Source organism: Phyllostomus discolor, chromosome 8, assembly GCF_004126475.2.
Source record: "Phyllostomus discolor isolate MPI-MPIP mPhyDis1 chromosome 8, mPhyDis1.pri.v3, whole genome shotgun sequence".
Lineage (NCBI taxonomy): Eukaryota > Metazoa > Chordata > Mammalia > Chiroptera > Phyllostomidae > Phyllostomus > Phyllostomus discolor.
The window spans coordinates 73,833,905-73,853,145 of NC_040910.2; the positions used below are offsets into that span (position 1 = coordinate 73,833,905).

A 19,241-nucleotide genomic window follows, 5' to 3' on the forward strand; every position below is an offset into this window, starting at 1 on the left:
AAATCACTGAATCTGTGCTTTTACTGGTTACAAACTTAGCAATAGGAAACAAGTAACATAGATAAATCTATAAACCATCATGCTGAATGGAAGAAGTCTTAGACAAAGAATATATGCGAGTATGATTCCATTTATATAAGATTCTAGAACAGGCAAAAGTACAGTGGGGGAAAAAAGTGCAATTATCCATGTATCAAAACCCATGAAATGACACAGTTAATTTTACCTCGAAAGGAAAAGAGCCACAAATAATAAACTCTTGTTGCTGACACATATGTTGCAACGTTCAGGATGACATGCACTGATGTCTGCAATTCACTCTGAAACGCATGCAAAATGGGACCAGCTAATGGGTGGAGAGAGGATGGAGAAAGCCAATAAGGCAACACATTCACTGCATCTACAAGGTGGACATATGAGTGTTCACTGTAGAATTCGCCCAACTTTTCTGTATGTTTGAAAATTTTCAGGATATAATGTTGGGGGAAAAGGTAAGGGGAACACTCACCATTTTTTCCTTCCTGCATCCACAGATGAGGATCAGTATATACAATTTTTTTATATCTTTGGCGAACTGTCTCCTGGTATTTCTTAAAAATAAAAAGTTTATGAGAATAAGTTAGTTTCATTACAAACCAGAGCTGGTGAGAATGTCACAGTTCAGCAGATATATTTGATATTGACACATTGCCAGAAATGAGCATCTGCCAGACCAGGAAGTGGTTAGTTTATGAAGTGAGGTCTAAAATAAAATGAAGCAATTAATCTAATTAATCTAATCTAGACCAGAGTTTGCTGTGATGGTGGAAATATGTCCAATATAGTAACCACAAACGACTGACCACTTTGGCCACTTAAAAACATGAGTAGTGTGTTTAATATTAATTAATTTACATTTAAATAGCCACATTTAGCTACAGACTACCATATTGGACACTTTCGGTCTAGACAGTTTCCCCCAAGACTAGGAAGTTGGTTGCAAGTCTATGATAAACTACACATCTTTAAATTTTCAAAAAGCAACAACAAAAAAAATCATCTTTCCCCTAATGTTTCTATTTAGCAGCAAAGCTAAAATGAGATTTCACCACAGTGCAGTTCTGAAGAAAACAGCAGATGGCTGCTGGGGACCTGGATGGATGTGCACCCTAGCTCTGGGGGGAGTCTTTTTGTGACCTTAGCCACATCACTTACTTCCTCAATGTGTCTCAATTTCCTGCTCTGAACAATGCTCCACTTGTGTTGGGTAATGTCTGAGATTGAAAGTTCTGACAAAAGCACTCTAAAGGAGTACCATGGAGGTGAAGGTAAACTTATCTGTGGTGTCAGGATCACGCACTAGCAGGTAGAAGAGGCAAATGAACAGCATGTACATGCTCAGGGATGGAGAAGCCCAGGGTCCTGGCATTTTTTTGAATCACATATCAATGACACCAGGAGAAACTGACAATGATCACTTCCTGAGCTTGTGCCAGGCAGTCAGCTGCTACAGGCACGATGATACTTCATGCCTCATTGTATCTTTAAACACATCCTACCTATTGGAGAGGGTAAGAGACCTTATCGAGGCCTTACACTTGGTTGGCAGTTAAGCTAGGATTTACAAGGGGGACCTCAAGCCTCCCCCCGGAATTTCTTCATTAAAAACTGTGTACTTATTCTTACATGTTCAAACTTCAGACACCTTTAAAGCACTCTCCATTTGATGCCATGCACCTGTCAAGATGCTTTTTCCACTGCTCAGAACAGCTTTTAAACTCATCTATTTTGATAGCTTGTACTGCTTCTGCCAGTTTTTGTTTCATCTCTTCCACATTGGCACGTTTCCCTTGGAGGACTTTTTTCATCCAGGAAAAACAAACACGTCGCTCAAGGTTTGGATGAATAGGAGGGTGGGCAACGGTAGTCATACCATTTTTGGTCAAACACTGCTGGACACTCAGCACAGTGTGGGCAGGTGCAATCCTAAATCACTCATCATGAAATGAGCAAACACATTCAAAGAGTCTTCAAAAAAATTCACGGAAGCTGAAGGTAGCCCCTCACAAGAATGCCAGCTGGTACGCTGATACAGACGGGTCCCCAGAACACTCACCTACAGGGGTAAGACTTACTATAAGGGAGCCAGAGGATAATTCCAGTTTGGGGGGGTTTCCCCCCTCATAAAACCAGTGGTATGATCCTAAAGCCCTAAGCTGCAGAAATGTGAGGAGGACCCACACTTAGCAGGGGACAGCCCCCTGTGGGCATGAGAGCCTGCAGCCCCAGAACTTACTTCCATCTCCTCCATTCGGAGCATCATGGTCTCCAGGTACGTGCTGTCATCCAAGGTGGCTAAGGAGTCAGGCTCCAAGATCTTAGGATGAGCCCTAGCCCAGAGCTCATGAGTGGTATCTTCCAGCACGCCATCTAGCTGACAACTGTTGTTGGGTGCACCGTCAACAGCACTGGCCTGCGAAACGAGGGAGGGGGACGAAGAGGTCACACAAAGACAACAGAGGGACTTAAAGAGAAGTGCTGATCATGAGCCAACTGCATGTGAACCAAATGGTACGGTTTTTACGCTACATTAGCCCTTTCCTTGCATCAGTAAATACCAGAATCAGGAACATCAGCACACTTTTTACCACAGCCATTTAAACAGTGGTGTTAAACCAAGTGACACTATTATTGTCTGTATAAATTACCATTACCTGTTTTGCCAGCTGGTAAAGCAAGAATCTTCCTTCTGCCGTACTCGGAAGAATATCCAATGTCTTACACGTCACATATGCCAGAGGATGTATCTATTCTCTTTTGGTTCATGACATCACCAAAGTTCATGGTTCTTTTCTTTGCTTGAGACTTTCTACCTACAAGCGGGAAAGCTTGACCAGCCTTTCTTGAGCTTATATTCTTGACAGTCATAAAGCACTTTATGATTTGCAAAGCATTTTTACATGAGTTGTATATTTTTATTCTAATATATGTCTATATATGACCCTGACACATGAGTCTATCTTGTGCATCTATAATCCACTCTGAACGAGGCTTTGCAAAGAATGTCTGCTGGGGAAATGATACCATCAGGCTTTGGAATGAGACTTTCCTGGGATTAAATCCTGGGTCTACTCACTGATACATCTGCAATGGTGGGCTAGTTTACTGAACCTCTCTGGGCCTCAACCCTCTCATCTGCAACATGGAAACAATAATCTCGTACGTCAGACTTGTAAGGGCTGTACCAGCACTTGCGTACTGGGACACAGCACAGTGGCGGACACAAGTAAGACACTCAGTGAAGACGGCCACTGCCACAGCCAATTTTAAAAAACTTTTAACAGTTCACAGAAGAAATGGCACATGGTATTCTTGACATTCCACTTTACACATGCAAATGTATGTATGTCAATTACCTAGACCCATATTATAGGTATAGTTGTCTCTAAATTTTTCTGTATTGGTTATTCAACTAATTTTTATTTCTTTAATTTTGGTTAAGATTGGTTGTTTCTTCATATCTTCACTGGCTGTCAAAAAAGACAAGGTCTAGTGTGCTGATACGGAAAGGTCACCAAAATGAAGAAAGCAGCTAGCTGGGCACAGAACCAGCACGTGGCACCCCTTTGCGGAGAGGTTTAACTTTGGATTGTTTGATTTGTAGCCATGTGCATATACAACTTTAAAGTTTAAAAAAGCTCATACATTTCAGGAAAATATATAGTTCGTGTGCAAGTTCAGTTAATGGCAATGGCAGCAGCAACAGATGAATATGCTATACTGGTGCCCTTCCAGGAGCTTCGTTTTGGTATCAGAGATCATCTTGTCTATGAGTAAATCTACTGAAAGTTGTATTTTACTTATGAAGTGCAGCAGATATCCTCTCCATTTCAGAAATAAGACTTCTGAGAATTTGTGTCCAAGGGCCCACAGTCTTTTTTAAAGTTCATACAGCAAAATAAGTTTTACTTCATCATGCCAACTGGAAAGAGCTTTTTTGGTTTGTCTTTGCTCAGTCATTTATAAACACCGGCTCTTGATGGTGCCGCCTGGGAAACTGCCTGCAATAGTCCCAGTGCCCACCAGCAGCCTGGAGTGATAAATACTGATAGAGTTACTTTTCTTTTTCAGTAAATTGTATTAAAGACCATTTAATGCCTACAGTATAATCCTTACATAGAGAGCTGATTATTCTTTTTTAAAATATATTTTATTGATTATGCTACTACAGTTGTCCCATTTTTTTCCTCCCTCTTTCCCCCCTCCGCCCTACTCCCCCCCTCTTCACCTTAGTTCAGGACCACAGGTCCTACCACATAAGTTCTTTGGCTTCTCCATTTCCCATACTATTCTTAGCCTCTCCGTCTATTTTGTACCTACCAATTATGCTTCTCATTCCCTGTACCTTTTCCCCCATTCCCATCCTCTCCCTCCCTGCTGATAACCCTCCATGTGATCTCCAGTTCTGTGATTCTGTTCCTATTCTAGTTGTTTGCTTAGTTTGTTTTTTTGTTTTGTTTTTTTTAGGTTCAGTTGTTGATAGTTATGAGTTTGTTGCCATGCTCACCTCACAGGCAGCACTTATAATCACTTCATTTTCTTTCTTATTAAATGCCATATGGAGTTGCCTTCTTAGATTAGATGTTAGCCTTGTTATTTTGCTGGGAGAGAAAAGTACCACTTGGTGGCTGTGCTGCACAAAACCCTAAGCCACAGCACACCCAAGTCGTAAGAGCTAAATGCAGGCTTTCAGTTTCCAGTCTCAGAAGCCTCACCTCACATGAGATTCTTTCACAAAATTTTGGTACAGTAAACTTATAATCACAAAGATTATGAAAATATGCTGCAGCTAAAATACTGATTAATAATTATACTGGAGATATATTCTTGAAATCTATTCCCTTCTTCCTGCTCCTAAGGTCACTGGGCTGGCAGAGCTTCATTCCAACTTCCCTCTAACTGTGGAACCTTCCCATGGGCTCTGGCACATACAGCAGTAACTTCTTGCCGCCCTCCACAAAGACTCGGGGGATGCAATCAGCACCTTCCACTCACAGCCCTGGGCAGGTAGGAACTCTATTCCCACAAGTCCTCCAGAGGCTGGACAACCACAAAATACACTGGTTTTTCCCCTCAAATGTTATTATTTTTTCTTGGGCTACCTTTTGTCTCTGCTAGGCCAATACTGGTCATTATTGGGCACTCAAAACACGCTGGCCTAACAGTAACTATCAGGCCCTAAGTATAAAGGAAATTAGGCCAGTAACGAGCAAAACTAGACTGAATGAAAGGAAATGAGGACAGCCATCCTTCTGCCGAAGGCCACCAACATTCAGGGTCGCGCAGTGCATCCACACACTGTCATCAGGAGGAGGGGAAAGGAGATGCTAACAAAAACCTGTGGCTCTAGAGATTTCTGTGAGCTATTTGCAAGGCAGATCTAACTCACAATGCTAAATACACACTGTAAGAATTAACGTGCCAAATATGAAAAAGAACTTGCACTTCCTGAGTAGGATAATCTAGTGTTTGCAAAGTAACGTGTGCATCATTTTCCTTACAACCAGCAACACTGTTGCACAATAACACCCCACATACCTGCTCTGCAGGCTGGGCTGTCGCTGGGCTTACTGACGGCCAATCCTTCAAATGAGTATCCGCTTCCAGAGAAGAATTGACTCTCTATTAAAACAGACAAGCACGTTCATGAATTATACAAATTTCAACCCATATTAATACAAATGAATTCTGTAACAGAATAACTTTTGTGAGGAACCATTCATCAGCTTTAGCTACATTAGGCTTTTTGCAGTGATTAAAAGCACTCTGTCTTCATGAAAATAAATGCCATGTGTTTATCTTGGCCTTCTGCCCCCCTTTCCTCCTTCAACTTTGTAAACATTGTCAGAGTAGCTGTGTGTTTTTATGCAATTACTCTACTTCTCTGTTCCACAATGAGGAGGTTGGACAATTTGGTCTGGAGGAGCCCTCCCAGTTCTATATTCCTGAGATTTCCACAGACTCTAAAAATAATTCAACATTTCTTCAACAACAGCTACAGAAACTCATGGCCTTTTCAGGGACCCGGAATGCCATTTGTCCCTTTAAGAGGATAATACTCTTCCATGGCCTCATCTATCCACACAAACAGGCTGTTCCTATTTATAGATGCATCCACAGGGTCTGGCCATTACCTTCAGCTTCCTGCTTAGAGGATGGCACAACCTGCTGGTGATGCTGTATTTAATCTCCTCTGCAAGAAAGTCCCGGTTTGTGCACAGAAGTCGTGCTAACATCCCTCTCCTTTGGAAAAACAGAGCCAATCATTCCAAACCCCAAAGTGAAAGAGCACAGGATTCGAGTGGGGCAGTTAATTACACACACCACCACCGGTAGGTATATTTGATTAAGAGTGGGAAGTGTGATCTGAACTCATCCCCCAAACTGAAGTCTCACCTCTCTACAAAGTGGGGCTTTTCTCTCTTCCTCTTGCCTTTGTCCCTAGCCCGCCTCAACAGTGTGTAGTGGTCTACGGGTGTCCACCAGGGGCCCTCACAGTGGTGCACCCACACCGTGCAGCACAGCTCAGCACGGAGGGCCCAGCTACCAGACACTCGGCCCTGCAGAGAGGGTCAGTGGGATCTCCGCAGCGGCGACTGTTTAATCTAGAACTTCCAAAAGGCGAGTAAATGAGATGAACTAGATCACCTGGGCCTTGACCAGCAGAGGCTTCAAACGCTCCAGGACTTCCTTCTCTACCTTGTCTGCTAACTGGGTGGCAGAAACACTATTTAGAAATAAAACAGAAAATTAAAATCAAAAGCAAGAAAAAAATCCTATTTCGAATATTTATTTACCACTCCCTGCAGGTGAAGGAAAAAACAAATTATTATAAAGCCATAATGTTTCCCCAATTTTCATGCCATATGAGCCCCCCCAGGGATCTTGTTAAAATGCAGATCTGCTTCAGCTGGTCTGACTGAGACTTGAGATTCTGCATTTCCAACAAGCTCCCAGGTAGATGCAACACTGCTGGTCCTGGATCGAAACACCTGGAGAAGTACGTCAGGCTCTCAGTACACTTTAAAAGAGTAACGACTGCCTTTAAATAACTAAAGAGGGTAGAAGACAAATAAAACTAACTGTGTTCCCTCCCCAAACTCCAAGGTACAGAGTTAAACACAAACCCACACAGACAAGGAAAAAGTGGTGCCGGAGAGCAGAAAGCCAAAGGCAGTAACAACTCGGCTGACCTGAGAAAGCTAGATCCTTAGCCAGTGACGGGGAAAACTGAAAACCCACACCACTCACATCCCTGACTTGCACTGGCACAAGGCTGGGAGTACCAGGTACACCTAGGCCTGAAGGTGAGCTGGGAGGGGAAAGATAAGAATCATCAAAGGATGCTTGAGAAGTGAGACTCTCTCCAACTCTGTGAGAAGTCTGGCTACTCAATCTCTGGAAGGGTCTCTTGACTAAGGGATGCCAAACACAGCTGAGGCTGTAGGTACCCCACCGAAAAGAGGGGTCATGTATGCATGCTGACTGCCAAGGGCTAAGACTCACAACCTTCCTCCCCGACTCAGCTCTTAGGATGCTGGCATCTAGATCCTTACCCTCCAGCTGAAAAGCCAGAAGACTCTTGTCTGAACAGCCTGACCTCCCCCCACCCCTCAAAAGGAGCAACCCAAAGACCAGCATGACGGTCCTTAGCGAAAGATCCACCAGATGACACTAAAGCTCAAGTTCAATAACCCTTTCAGCATTAAGCCCAGAGAGTCTAGAGGATGGTACAAAACAGTCACTGCAACTCTCCTCCAAGCAGCCAGGTCTCAAAGCAGCCAGATGGGAGACCTGGTCTCCTACCTGGGCTCCACTGGAGGCTTCTTACATGATTTCAAAATCTTTTAAGCAGGCAGACAGCCAATAAGCATAAAAAGTGTGACCACACCTTTAAACAAATTCAACTAGTTGTTAAAATAGTTAGATGATGAAGAACAGGCTTGCTTTATCTTTCTCTACCTCAGAAACGCCTCTTTACCTCTGTTTTTGCGCTTTGTCCACTTCCTCAGTTTTTAATTCTTCAAGTTCCTTCAATCTTTTGGAAGTTTCTGCATCAAGCCAAGCGAGTCTAGCAGAGAGGGCAAAAAGAGTTAGACCAGTTCCGCCTCGACCTGCAAGACGTGCACACCACAGAAACAGACAGGCACCAGGGCCCTCCAGAGTGCCAGGCCTGGCTCCGCAAGGACTCAGGAGGCCACTCCACCTCCCTGGTCCCACAAGGCTCCCCAAGCAATGTTCCCAGTGAGAAGACCCTTCTGTGCTAAAGCTCTCCTAGCTGGTGAGCAGAGTAACAAAAAACGGCCCAACGAGTATTCTTTGGAAAACTAGCCATCACTAGACTTAGGGTTTCTTGTTCGACCATAAAATAAAGCTGCTGCAGTAGCTACAAGTTTAGACAAAGAAATGGACCCTCAGGACAGCCTTACAGGCACAGTGAGGTCAGATACAGAGAGAAAGGGAAAGCTAACCCTGAACACCTTCACTGCACGCCCACGGGTTTTGGTTCTCTCAGTTCAGGATATGTAAACATCATCGAATTGTTTAATGGCCCATGTTCATTTTTACTTTCCCATAATTTCAAGAACACCTTCAGCCTAATAAATGCAAAATTTAGACCTGTTTTCACTGCTGTCCTCTCAGGGGATGTTCTCACCTTTTCACCCCCTACTTAAGGCCTGTACTTTAGGTCCTAGTTTATTTTTCATCTCTCTCCATGAAGCCTATGTTTTTGCAGCAAGAAGTATCCTGTCCCCTGTCTAAAGTCTCTGTTTTTAACCCTTTAGTCTCTAGGGTCCATGTCACGCTCTGTCTGCAGCTACAGCTCACAGCAGGTCCTTCCTACTGGCCGTGGATAAGCTGGGATCCATTTTGACCATTTTTAAGTCTCCAGAGCGCTCACAACTGTACCATATACAAAACAAGACACTGGTAGACAATTGACAGACACACTTATACTTTTTAAAAAATATTGTGATAATTGTGTATTTTATGTATGCATTTACAAATATTGTTGGACAAAATCCAAAGGTACCACCAAACTGCCAAAGAAGCCCATGGCATAAACAAGCTTAAAAACTCATTCAATAAGCGTGAAGTCCTTGCTTGAGCCCTCTCTTGTTAAGGCTTACTCATAATATTATGTTGTTCTGCTTTTTCTTCTTGTCTAATGCTCTTCCGTTAGTTCCACTCCTATTCTTGCTCCCTACCCTAGGGAGCTAACTCAAAGCTCAGCCCTTGACCTACAACTAAATTCTGTTTCATACTCACTCCCTTATAAACCTCACCTACCTGCATGACTAATTCAAACACTGCCTCAAAGATGACTCTAAAATGTACCTCCTGCTAATCTTTTTTCCTCCAACTTCAATCTTAGATCTTAAAATACCTGCTGCTTAGCAACCAGAATAACATACCACCAGGGGCAGACTGCCTGGGTTCAAATCCCAGCTTTGGTCACTGACTAATGGTGTGCTCATGGGTCAATTACTTAACATCTTTTGCTCCAGGTGCTTCCTTTGAAATATGGGGGCGATAACAACAGTATCTACTTCACAGGGTTATAATGATTAAGAGAGTGAATATATGTAAAGCACTTGACACACACACATATAATTTTTGAATGAATAAAATAAGAAGGAATAGAAAAGAGGATCACTGTCTAAGCTGCATAGTTTGACAGAAAATGTTAATAATTTACTTTTAAATAACTAACTCTATACACAGGAAAGAGAAGAACGTTCAATTCAGAATCTATGCGAAAGGGGCCCTCACATTTTCAAAGATATGAAAACCCAGCACAAACCTAGTTGCTTCGTGCTCAATAGCACCTGTCACTTGACTTTCCTCTTGAGTACTTTCCTGCTGGACAGGCTGCTCTTTTGTGGCATCTTTGGGGCTAGATTTCACCTTTAGCCATGCCGCACTGCAAGAGATGGAAAAGTACATCTCTGTAATCATTCGCTCTACACCCAATGACTCACTGAAAGGTGCCAGCTCAGGGATGATGAAAGCACTAAACCAGTGCTCATCTCCAGCCCACGGGGCCCTAAAGTGGAAGCTGAATGTAAAGAAGAGGGAGATCCTCCAGGATTTGGGCTTAGTGTTAAAGGAGAGAAGTTCTTCTTTTGCTTCATAGAAGCAATCACTAATTCAAATGGGAAAACAAAAGTCGATCACAGAATAATGGATAAACTTCAACAAAACCCTGTTATAATATATAGATTTGGGTCACTAATTACATTCCACGTTACGAAGCAGCTCCGTACCTTTATCAGGCCTAACACAGCACCTTGAACCTGGAAGCCTCACCCACCTCGCCCCTCCCCTACCACACACACACTCTAGCAGACAGTCCACTGCATATCTGGTTGCAATATAAACTTCAACTAATTGGTGCTTACCAACTGAATCCACGCCTCTACACTAGCATGTATAAAAATAGAGAATTCAGAGGAAATAAAAATGGAAAAGCCCATTATGAGAGCGGAAGACCTGTCATCAGTCCCAGCTCTGCTACATGAGCAAGCATTACATTCTCTAGACATTGTTTCTTCGACTTTAAATTATGAGTTGATGGGTAAAGCAAAACCATTCATTCAGAATCATCCAAAGTTGTAAGGGGAATCCATTCTACCGGCTCCTTACCCTGTACCTGCTAGCCTCCCAAAGGCAGGTGCTGACAGTCCCTTAACTTCTCCCTCGTCTGCTCCCCACACTACTGCTTTTTGCTGCCTTCCGTTTACTGACCTACCTTCTGGTCCTTCCCATCCAATTCCCCGAAGACTATTTCCTCCCAACTGGACCCCAATGCCCCTGGAGGTCAATACATTCTCTCTCGTTCTGCGGAATGGTGGCTCCTCGTTCTCCAGGTGCTATGAATGAGGGTGACACAGCAACAATGTCAGCTTACCCTAACCGTCCCCTGCAGTCAGAACAGTGAGATTTGTTTGGTTGTATAATTCATAATTAAATCAAATTAGAATTAGTTTAATATATTCATTTATTCAGCGAAGATTTACTGAGTGCCTACTAGGGTTTACTAAGTGTCAGACACTGTGCTCGGCATCGACATCCAGCTGTAGGGAAGGCGCAGCTCCCGGCCTTAAATAACTAAAATCTACTGCGTGGAGAGTCAAGTGAGGAGGGCCTGCGGCCGGCCCTCCACACAAGGACACATGTCCACAAAGTGCTGGGTGGCCCGTGGAGGTTACATGACTCATATGCAGGTAGGAAAAAGGAACCAACAATGGACTTTTAGATAAAAATTTCTTATGTATTAGTAACCCTAATAAGCTTTTATTCTTAGTGGGAACTAAGGCTGCTGCTGTGTTTGCTCTAAACAACAGGTTGCCTCTGACCTGTACAGGAAAGTTAAAATGACATACCCAAAAGGTCCCTTGAATTTTGACATACCATTTAGGAGACGCTGGGGGGGACGTGGGGTTTGGAGGTATCCAGGGAGCTCTACTGTCTTTCACAGGCTGTTGGTTTATTTTTAATCTGGATGAAACTGTTGTCTGTTGCAACCTGCTTTTGCTGTGAGATTGGGCTGATCTACTTTTGTCAGCTTTGTGAAGTCCCTGTAAGAGATAAATACGAATTACAAAGCCACATGGGTATCACAGAAACTCTGTCTAGGAAGCTTCAAATGCCCCTACCCCGTTCATGCACAAACTCAACCAGAGACACTGAGGTGGCACCTGGGGGAGGGTGTAAGTGGCACTAAAACAACGCCGGTAATGAAGGGGAGGGAGCTGTAAAACTGGAATCCTTCGCTTTGCTATGCTGTATATATTATACATAAAATAAATGTTTATATGTTTTCCTAATTAAACAAAAAAGGGAGATTAATCTTTAAAATATTCTTTTTTAAAAGATTTTATGTATTTATTTTTAGAAAGGGAAGGGAGGGAAAAAGAGAAACATCATGTGCGGTTGCTGGGGGCCATGGCCTACAACCCAGGCGTGTGCCCTGACTGGGAATCGAACCTGTGATGCTTTGGTTCGCAGCCCGTGCTCAATTCACTGAGCTACACCAGGCAGGGCTAATCTTTAAAATATTCCTGGTTAAAATATTTAACTTCTCTGATCCTCAGCTTTTTCATGTAAAATGGGAGAGAAGTTATTCACAAGTTTCCAGAAGATTAAATGGGCCGATATAGGAAGTGTATGATGATGAGGGTGGAAAGGCATATGCCATCTAAACAAATGATTGGGGCTGTATCAAAATGCTGTGGAAGGTGAGGCTTATCTCTGAAGAAGAGCACCAAGCTGAACCATACAGGCTCAGTTCTGACTTCCCAGGGATCCCCCTGAGAGTTGGTTTGGCAAGGAACAAAGATACACCCCAAATCCATGCTCTACTGGTAACTGGCGGTACCTGCTGACTCCTGTTTCTGGGGCCACCTGCTAACACACAGGTTTGCGATGGAAGCCTCAGGATAGCACCATTAAATGGCAGTACCCCGCATCGAGGGTATTTAGACTAGGACACAGTCTTCTCGCCAGTTCTCCCCGGGTAGGGCCTCAAGTTAAATTTTAAACAAAAGCTTAAAATATAATATAGTTCCAAGTAAGCTGACCTCCAAAGCCATATTAGAAAGTACTCGCCTTAGGATGCCTTTTATTATTGAGTAGTTATTATTTATTACCAAAGTTTAATCCCCTCAAATTTCACACTTTCAAACCAGAAACAGAAAGAAAACCCTGAATTTTAAAGTGGCCTGCCTGATTAGGATCATGGTATCAAATAAGTTAGGATTTTAGCAAACCAGGATGAGAATGCCCTGTCCTAGCAACAATATTAAAAATTGCTATTTTTGTTGAAAAATAGAAACAACCTGAAGCTAAGCTAAGTCAGCAATTTAGACAGGTGGGCTCCAGTGCTCTGGCACTCAGATGTCTGAGAACCCAAATCCTGACTCCACCTCTTAGCAGCCTGCGAGGTCGGGCAAGGCCAGGTTAACACGGAGGGGCCGGACGAGAGCAGTGACGTCATACTTGCTGTAGTCTTGCCGGTGGCAGACCATCTTTCTTCCTAAGGGGCGTGTTTTCCATCACAGGCTTTTGCCCCACTGCTTTGGTTTTTGCCAGGGCTAATGCTTCATCTTTGAAGCTTGCATTTTGGTCTGGAATAGATGGAGCTTCTTCTGGAAGGATATCTGCATCGACCACATCAAGCTCATTCTCCAGCCTCTGGGTCACTGGAAGTTCTTTATCAGACTGGAACTTATCTATATGGAAGATTTCAAGAGGACAAACAGAAAAATGTTCTTCAAATCAAGTGGGAAAGAGTGATTACAGACAGATAAGCTCCAAATACCTATCCCAGCCCTGTTAAAAACTGAGGTGTTTTGAAGCCAGAGTTACTCCTCATCCTATCACTCCTACTGCACTTCTACCAGAAGGAACCCAAGGGTCATGGCTGGCTCCCCAAATCTCCCCTCCCACATTTACTCCTCCACCTGGTCCCTTTGACCCCAATTATAAAATCTCTCTTGTACTCTTCTCTGCCCTTCCTTCCTTCTGTGACCACCCAAGGTCAGGCTTGTAAACCCTTGTGACTGTAATAATAGCATCTCCCAGCTGACCCCTTCTTCATCTTCAATCACACCTATACCTGGCTACCAAAATTGTTTCTTATAAAATGTAAATATTTAAATGTCACTTCTCAAAACCTGTGATGGCTCCTAATTTGATACAGAATAGAGTCTGAACTCTGTACGTAACATTCAAACTGCAATGGGAAAGGAAATCAAATTGCCTCTTTTTGAAGATGATATAATGCTTTTTATATAGAAAATCAAGAGACTCTACAGACAAGCAATTACAATTAAGAAGAGAGTTCAGCAAGGTTTCTGGATTAAAAAAGAAAAACATATAAAAAATCAGTATCATTTCCACACATCAAAATAACTAGAGAAAAGATAACAGAAAAAAACCTATTAACAGTGGCAACAAAAGTATAAGGCACTTAGGAATAAATCTAACGAAAGATGTATAAGACTTTTACAGAAAAATTCAAAGGTATTTTTAAAGGACATGGAAGAATGTATAAGGAAATTATTTTTATAAATGAAAAGAATACTGTAAAGATGTCAATTCTCCCTAAAGTAATCTATAATTTTCACTGTAAATTCAAATCCCAACAGATTTTTTTGTGTGGATCTTAACAGGCTGACCCCAATATTCTCATGAAGAGTAAAATCCCACGAGAGCCCGAAAAACTGTGAAGAGCAATAACAAAGTGTGGAGTGGGGCGGACGTGGGAGTCCTATTCCATCAGAGACACAGTGTTCACGATAAAGCTGTAACAACCAAGGCAGTGTGGGAGTGAAGCAGGAACGGGCGGAAACCAACAAAGCAAAGTGGGTGTGACAAAGGCAGCATAAAAGTCAGTGAGTCTGAACTGAGTTCCATGGTGCTGAGACTATTCATACTCACAAGTAACAAAATGAGACAGGATCCTTGCCTCAGAGTGAAGAACACTTAAATTCTTTTTTTAAAGATTTTTATTCATTTATTTTTTAGAGAGGGAAGGAAGGGAGAAAGAGAGAGAGAGAGAAATATCAATGTGCGGTTGCTGGGGGCCGTGGCCTGCAACCCAGGCATGTGCCCTGATTGGGAATCGAACCTGCGACACTTTGGTTCGCAGCCTGCGCTCAATCCACTGAGCTATGCCAGCCAGGGAAGAACAGTTAAATTCTAAATGGAGCGAAGACCTAAATGTTAAGGAAAACTTTAAAGCTTTTAGAAGAAAATAACAGGAAGAATATGATTACGGTATCAGAAAAGGCTTTCCTAAACTCAGATCTAATATTAATATTTTTAAATTTAATTATACTAAGCTGCAACTTCCTTTTGACAAAAAAAAAACACACACACAAAAAACAAAAACCCACCATAAAGTCAACAGACAAGCCAGAGTCTGGAGGTAGAGATCTGCAATACAAATATTAACACAGGATTAATATAAAGAACATCCATGAATCTGAAAGGAAAATAAACAACCCAAGAAAGAAATAGACAAAGGACAGAAACTAGCAATTTAGAGAAAAAAGCTGAATGTCAACAGAAATGTGAAAAGATGATCACCAGTAATCAGAGAAACCCCAATTAAAACAATGAGATGCCATTTCACACTCACCAGATTGTAGGGAAAGTTTTACCATGAAACACCAAACATAAACAAGGATGAAGAAAACAAGTGCCCTCAACAAGCTGCTAGTGCAGGAGCGAACCGGCCGGGCTGCTGGGGGAGCGACCTGATCGCTCCAGTGAAGCCGAAGATGCCCTGCACTGCAACCCAGCAGTGTCACTTCTCCGCACAAACTCAGCCTGGAGGAACTCGCACGCGTGTGCACAAAGACATGAGCAAGGACATACACTTCACCACTGTTTAGAAAAGCAAAAAACTGGAAACAACCCACGTACCCATCAATAGGAGCTGAAAATAAACTATGGCTTATTCATACAAGGGAAACCTATGCAACAGCTATATTAATGAAACAGAGTTCACCTATCAACATGAACGAGTCATTCACACACAGGTGGGGAAAAGCAAACTGCAGAGTGATGCTTACTATAGAACTCCATTCCCATGAAATGTATAACATACAAAACTTTGTACTGCTTATGGAGAGATACATAGCAGAACAAGTATACAAACAGAACAGGTCCATATTATAATAACAATAACACGACTAACCTCTGGTGAGGGAGGGAGGGCTATAGAATGAGGAGAAGAATATAAAAGAAACAGCTGTACCCACCATATTTACTTTCTAAAAAAATTCAGAAGCAAATAAAGCAAAACGGTTCAAATCTGTTAAAATCTGGGTAATGGATACACAGGTATTTACTATTTCCACTCTTTTCCTGTACATTTTAAATAGTTCATAATAATGGGAAAACTATATTCAAACTAACACAAGTAGGTCAAGAGGCAGATCCCTGTCCCGGCAACCGTGTCACTTCTTTAATCGGATAGTTTTTAAAGCCATAGAAGTTACACAGCCAGGAAATAAAAACTGGAAGGAAAGGATGCTGCAATTAAATCCTTGGCCTATAATTTATAATTAACCTTCAAGTTTACACACAGCAAAGCAACTCAGACTCCTCAGTCCAGAGGCCTTTTCAATTATGATCTGCATAAACCAACATGTAAATAAATACAGTAACAGTTCCTGGGACAGCTGAATTTGAGGAAGGATGGGGTTGGTAGTGGGGCTGGTAGTGGGGTGGGAGCATCATCCTTGTATCTGGTAAGTTACACTAATGCAATCAGCCATTGCAATAACATCTCAGAAGCCACTAAAGAAATGCACCAGGCAACAATTATCTACGTCACAGAATTTAATCAGACTCACACATACCAGTATACCCCAGCTGAAAAGGGCAGAAGAGGGTTTTCCGCCCAAGTAGTTCCCTATGACTTTCTGAGGGTGAGGGGAGAGGAAGAGAGGATATTATTAGGAAGTCAGAATGAAATTTAGTGACATCTAAAACAAGCAGAAAATGTAACCTTATGAAATCCAGATCACAAGGGCAAGAAGAAAACACAAATAAAATAAAAATAAGAGGGCTACCACACCCTCCCCATGAGCAAATGTATTAAATTTGTGAAGTGGCTAACTTTAACCACACCTCAATTTGTATTACGGATGATAGCAACAGTTACCGTTCTCTCTTACACCTGCACAACACTTTTTTTTAAAGATTCTATTTATTTATTTATTTATTTTTAGTGAGAGGGAAAGGGAAGGAGAAAGAGAGGGAGAGAAACATCAGTGTGTGGTTGCCTCTCATGTGGCCCTCACAGAGGACCTGGCCTGCAACCCAGGCATGTGCCCTGACTGGGAATCGAACCAGTGACCCTTTGGCTCGCAGCCTGCACTCAATCCACTGAGCTACACCAGCCAGGGCTGCACAACACTTTTTCTCTGACAACATAACTCACAGTGAGCCTCGCCATGACACACAGGGCAGGCAGGACAACGATCACCGCCTTTTTCAGGTGAAGTAACAGCTAAGTGTTTTTACTCAAGGTCACCAAGTTTGCAGTCCAGGGCTAGGAGCATTCATTCTGCCCGGTCAGGGAGTGTGGAACTGTTCCATACAAATCCATTCTCCAGGTAACTGAAACTTGCTTACTTCTTCATGACCACTTAGCTTCATCATTTTAAAAACCAACAAACTCTCATTTTTCAATGGCTACCAAACATTGCTTCCTTTTAGAATATGCCTAATAAAATCTAACCTTTTCTTGAGATTATTATGAACTAAAAACAATACCTTACGTTTTTATAGCATTTAGTAATGGCATAATTTGTTACTTAGAACAATTAAGTCACATAAGGTAAGGACTATTATCCCCATTCTACAGGTGAGAAAAGTGAGGTTCCAAGAGATGAAGTCATCAACCCAGGGTCACAAAGTGACAGACCTGGGACTAGAAGAGAGGTCTTTTTTGTCGACATTTTCCCATGGTTGTCAGTCTCCCAGCTTTCCCACATCTGCTCCTATGGTGAGTTTTGGATCAGCAGGTTTTCCAACTTCTCTTTCTAAAGCTGGTCCTACATTTTCACTAATCAGTTATGGGCACCTCTAATCTTTTAACTCATTCGGGAAACACATTACTGTGTGCGGGTCTGGAAAGTTCTCTACATTTCCTCCAGAGTACCACAAGTGAGCCCACAACACCCAAACTCAAGCTACTCTGGTTTGCTGCTCAGAAGCAATTTCTTACTCAATTACGCTTCTTCACTGAGTCTCCCGCTGAAGGGCCTGTGTGTCGGACACTGGGCTGGCCATAAAGGACATGATGGCAAACAGACACGATACTTGTCCTGAGGGGAAAAGCCGGCAAAGGCAGATGCTGTATTAGTTCCAACTGCCTACCAATGAAGAGAATATCACATTATAGTGAACAAATATCTAGTAGTAACCCAGTAAATTAGTTTTTGTTACATTCATATTAGAGGTGGTGTATTAAGCTACCAAGATTCCACGGAATTAGTGGCAGATTGAGAAATAAGTCAAATGAAAACCAAACTAATATATAACTTTCAAATCAGTAGAAAAAAATAAAATGAAACAAGAAAAACTTTATTAATACAATAAATTACAACAAAGGAAAAAAGAAAACGCTGGCAAATGAAAAACATAAAATAAGGCAGAAAAAAGTTCAAATATAGAATTAGTCTCAGTAAATATAAGTAGGTTAAATATAGAACTATACAACAGAGTTAAAAACACCAACAATAAACTATTTACAAGGAACTTTCCTAAAATAAAACATCAAAAGAAGATGGAACATAAAGGAATGGAAAATGTTATTCCACGTAAATGCCAGGCAAGTCAGGCAGATGAAACAATATTAACACCAAACAAAACAGAACCCAAAGTGAATGACATTACAAAGGACAGAGAGAAATATTTAATAATGACAACATATGAAATCAACCAAAAAGATTTCAACAGCCAGGAAGTCTTAGGCATCTAACTGCACAATTCCAAAGTACATAAAACAAAAATGAATAAAAATACAGTAAGAAATTAAGGAAGTCTCATTTGACAAGAGACTTTAACATACCTTTATATCAGTCATCTACAGATCAGTAAATAAAACCAGAAAACTAAAGAAGAAAAAGAAATAAAGATGGAAAAGGAGGAAATAAACCAACAGTTATTCATAGATAATATGAGTATATACAGAGCAAAACACAAATAATCTACATCTAAATTACTAGAAGTAAATTAGCCTTAGCAGGATTTTGGATACAAGAGCAACACAGATAATCAATTGTGTGTCTGTGTATCAGCAATACATATTACACATTACAATTTTAAAAAGGTATCATTCACAGGAGAATTGAAAACAGCAATAGCAGGGAAGAAATCTAATAAAAGATGAACAAAACCACACAATAAACTACTGAGAGTATTTAAAGGCAACCTAAATAAATGTAAAGATGTATCCTGTTTGTGGGTTGGGAAATTCAATATTATGAAGATACCAATTCCTCATCAAAATCCCATAGGTTGGTTGGTCTTTATTGCTGTTTCCAGGGGAATGGGGGAGGGTGGGTTGGTGGAAATTTTCAAATTCTGACTCTAAAATTTTGTGGCTCGGTTGGAGCATCATCCCATAATCAAAAGGTTGGGGGTTTGATTCCCAGTCAGGGCACATAGTTAGGTTG

At 41.8% G+C, this 19,241-nt stretch overlaps 1 protein-coding gene across 6 annotated transcripts in view; it reads right to left on the reverse strand.

The window, feature by feature from the left end:
• KIAA0753 (KIAA0753 ortholog) overlaps positions 1–19,241 on the reverse strand; it is a 63,289-nt gene that overhangs the window by 15,496 nt on the left and 28,552 nt on the right. For 4 of the 6 annotated variants that reach the window (XM_036033221.1, XM_036033220.1, XM_036033226.1 and 1 more), the window contains 8 exons: positions 13,042–13,274; positions 11,455–11,621; positions 9,845–9,964; positions 8,021–8,110; positions 6,688–6,766; positions 5,578–5,661; positions 2,276–2,452; positions 509–590 (listed from right to left, as the gene is read on the reverse strand). In XM_036033221.1, the coding sequence (XP_035889114.1) occupies positions 509–590; positions 2,276–2,452; positions 5,578–5,661; positions 6,688–6,766; positions 8,021–8,110; positions 9,845–9,964; positions 11,455–11,621; positions 13,042–13,274 (1,032 nt within the window). The remainder of the gene's footprint in view (positions 1–508; positions 591–2,275; positions 2,453–5,577; positions 5,662–6,687; positions 6,767–8,020; positions 8,111–9,844; positions 9,965–11,454; positions 11,622–13,041; positions 13,275–19,241) is intronic. The other 2 variants (XM_036033224.1, XM_036033225.1) reach the window with 2 other exon arrangements.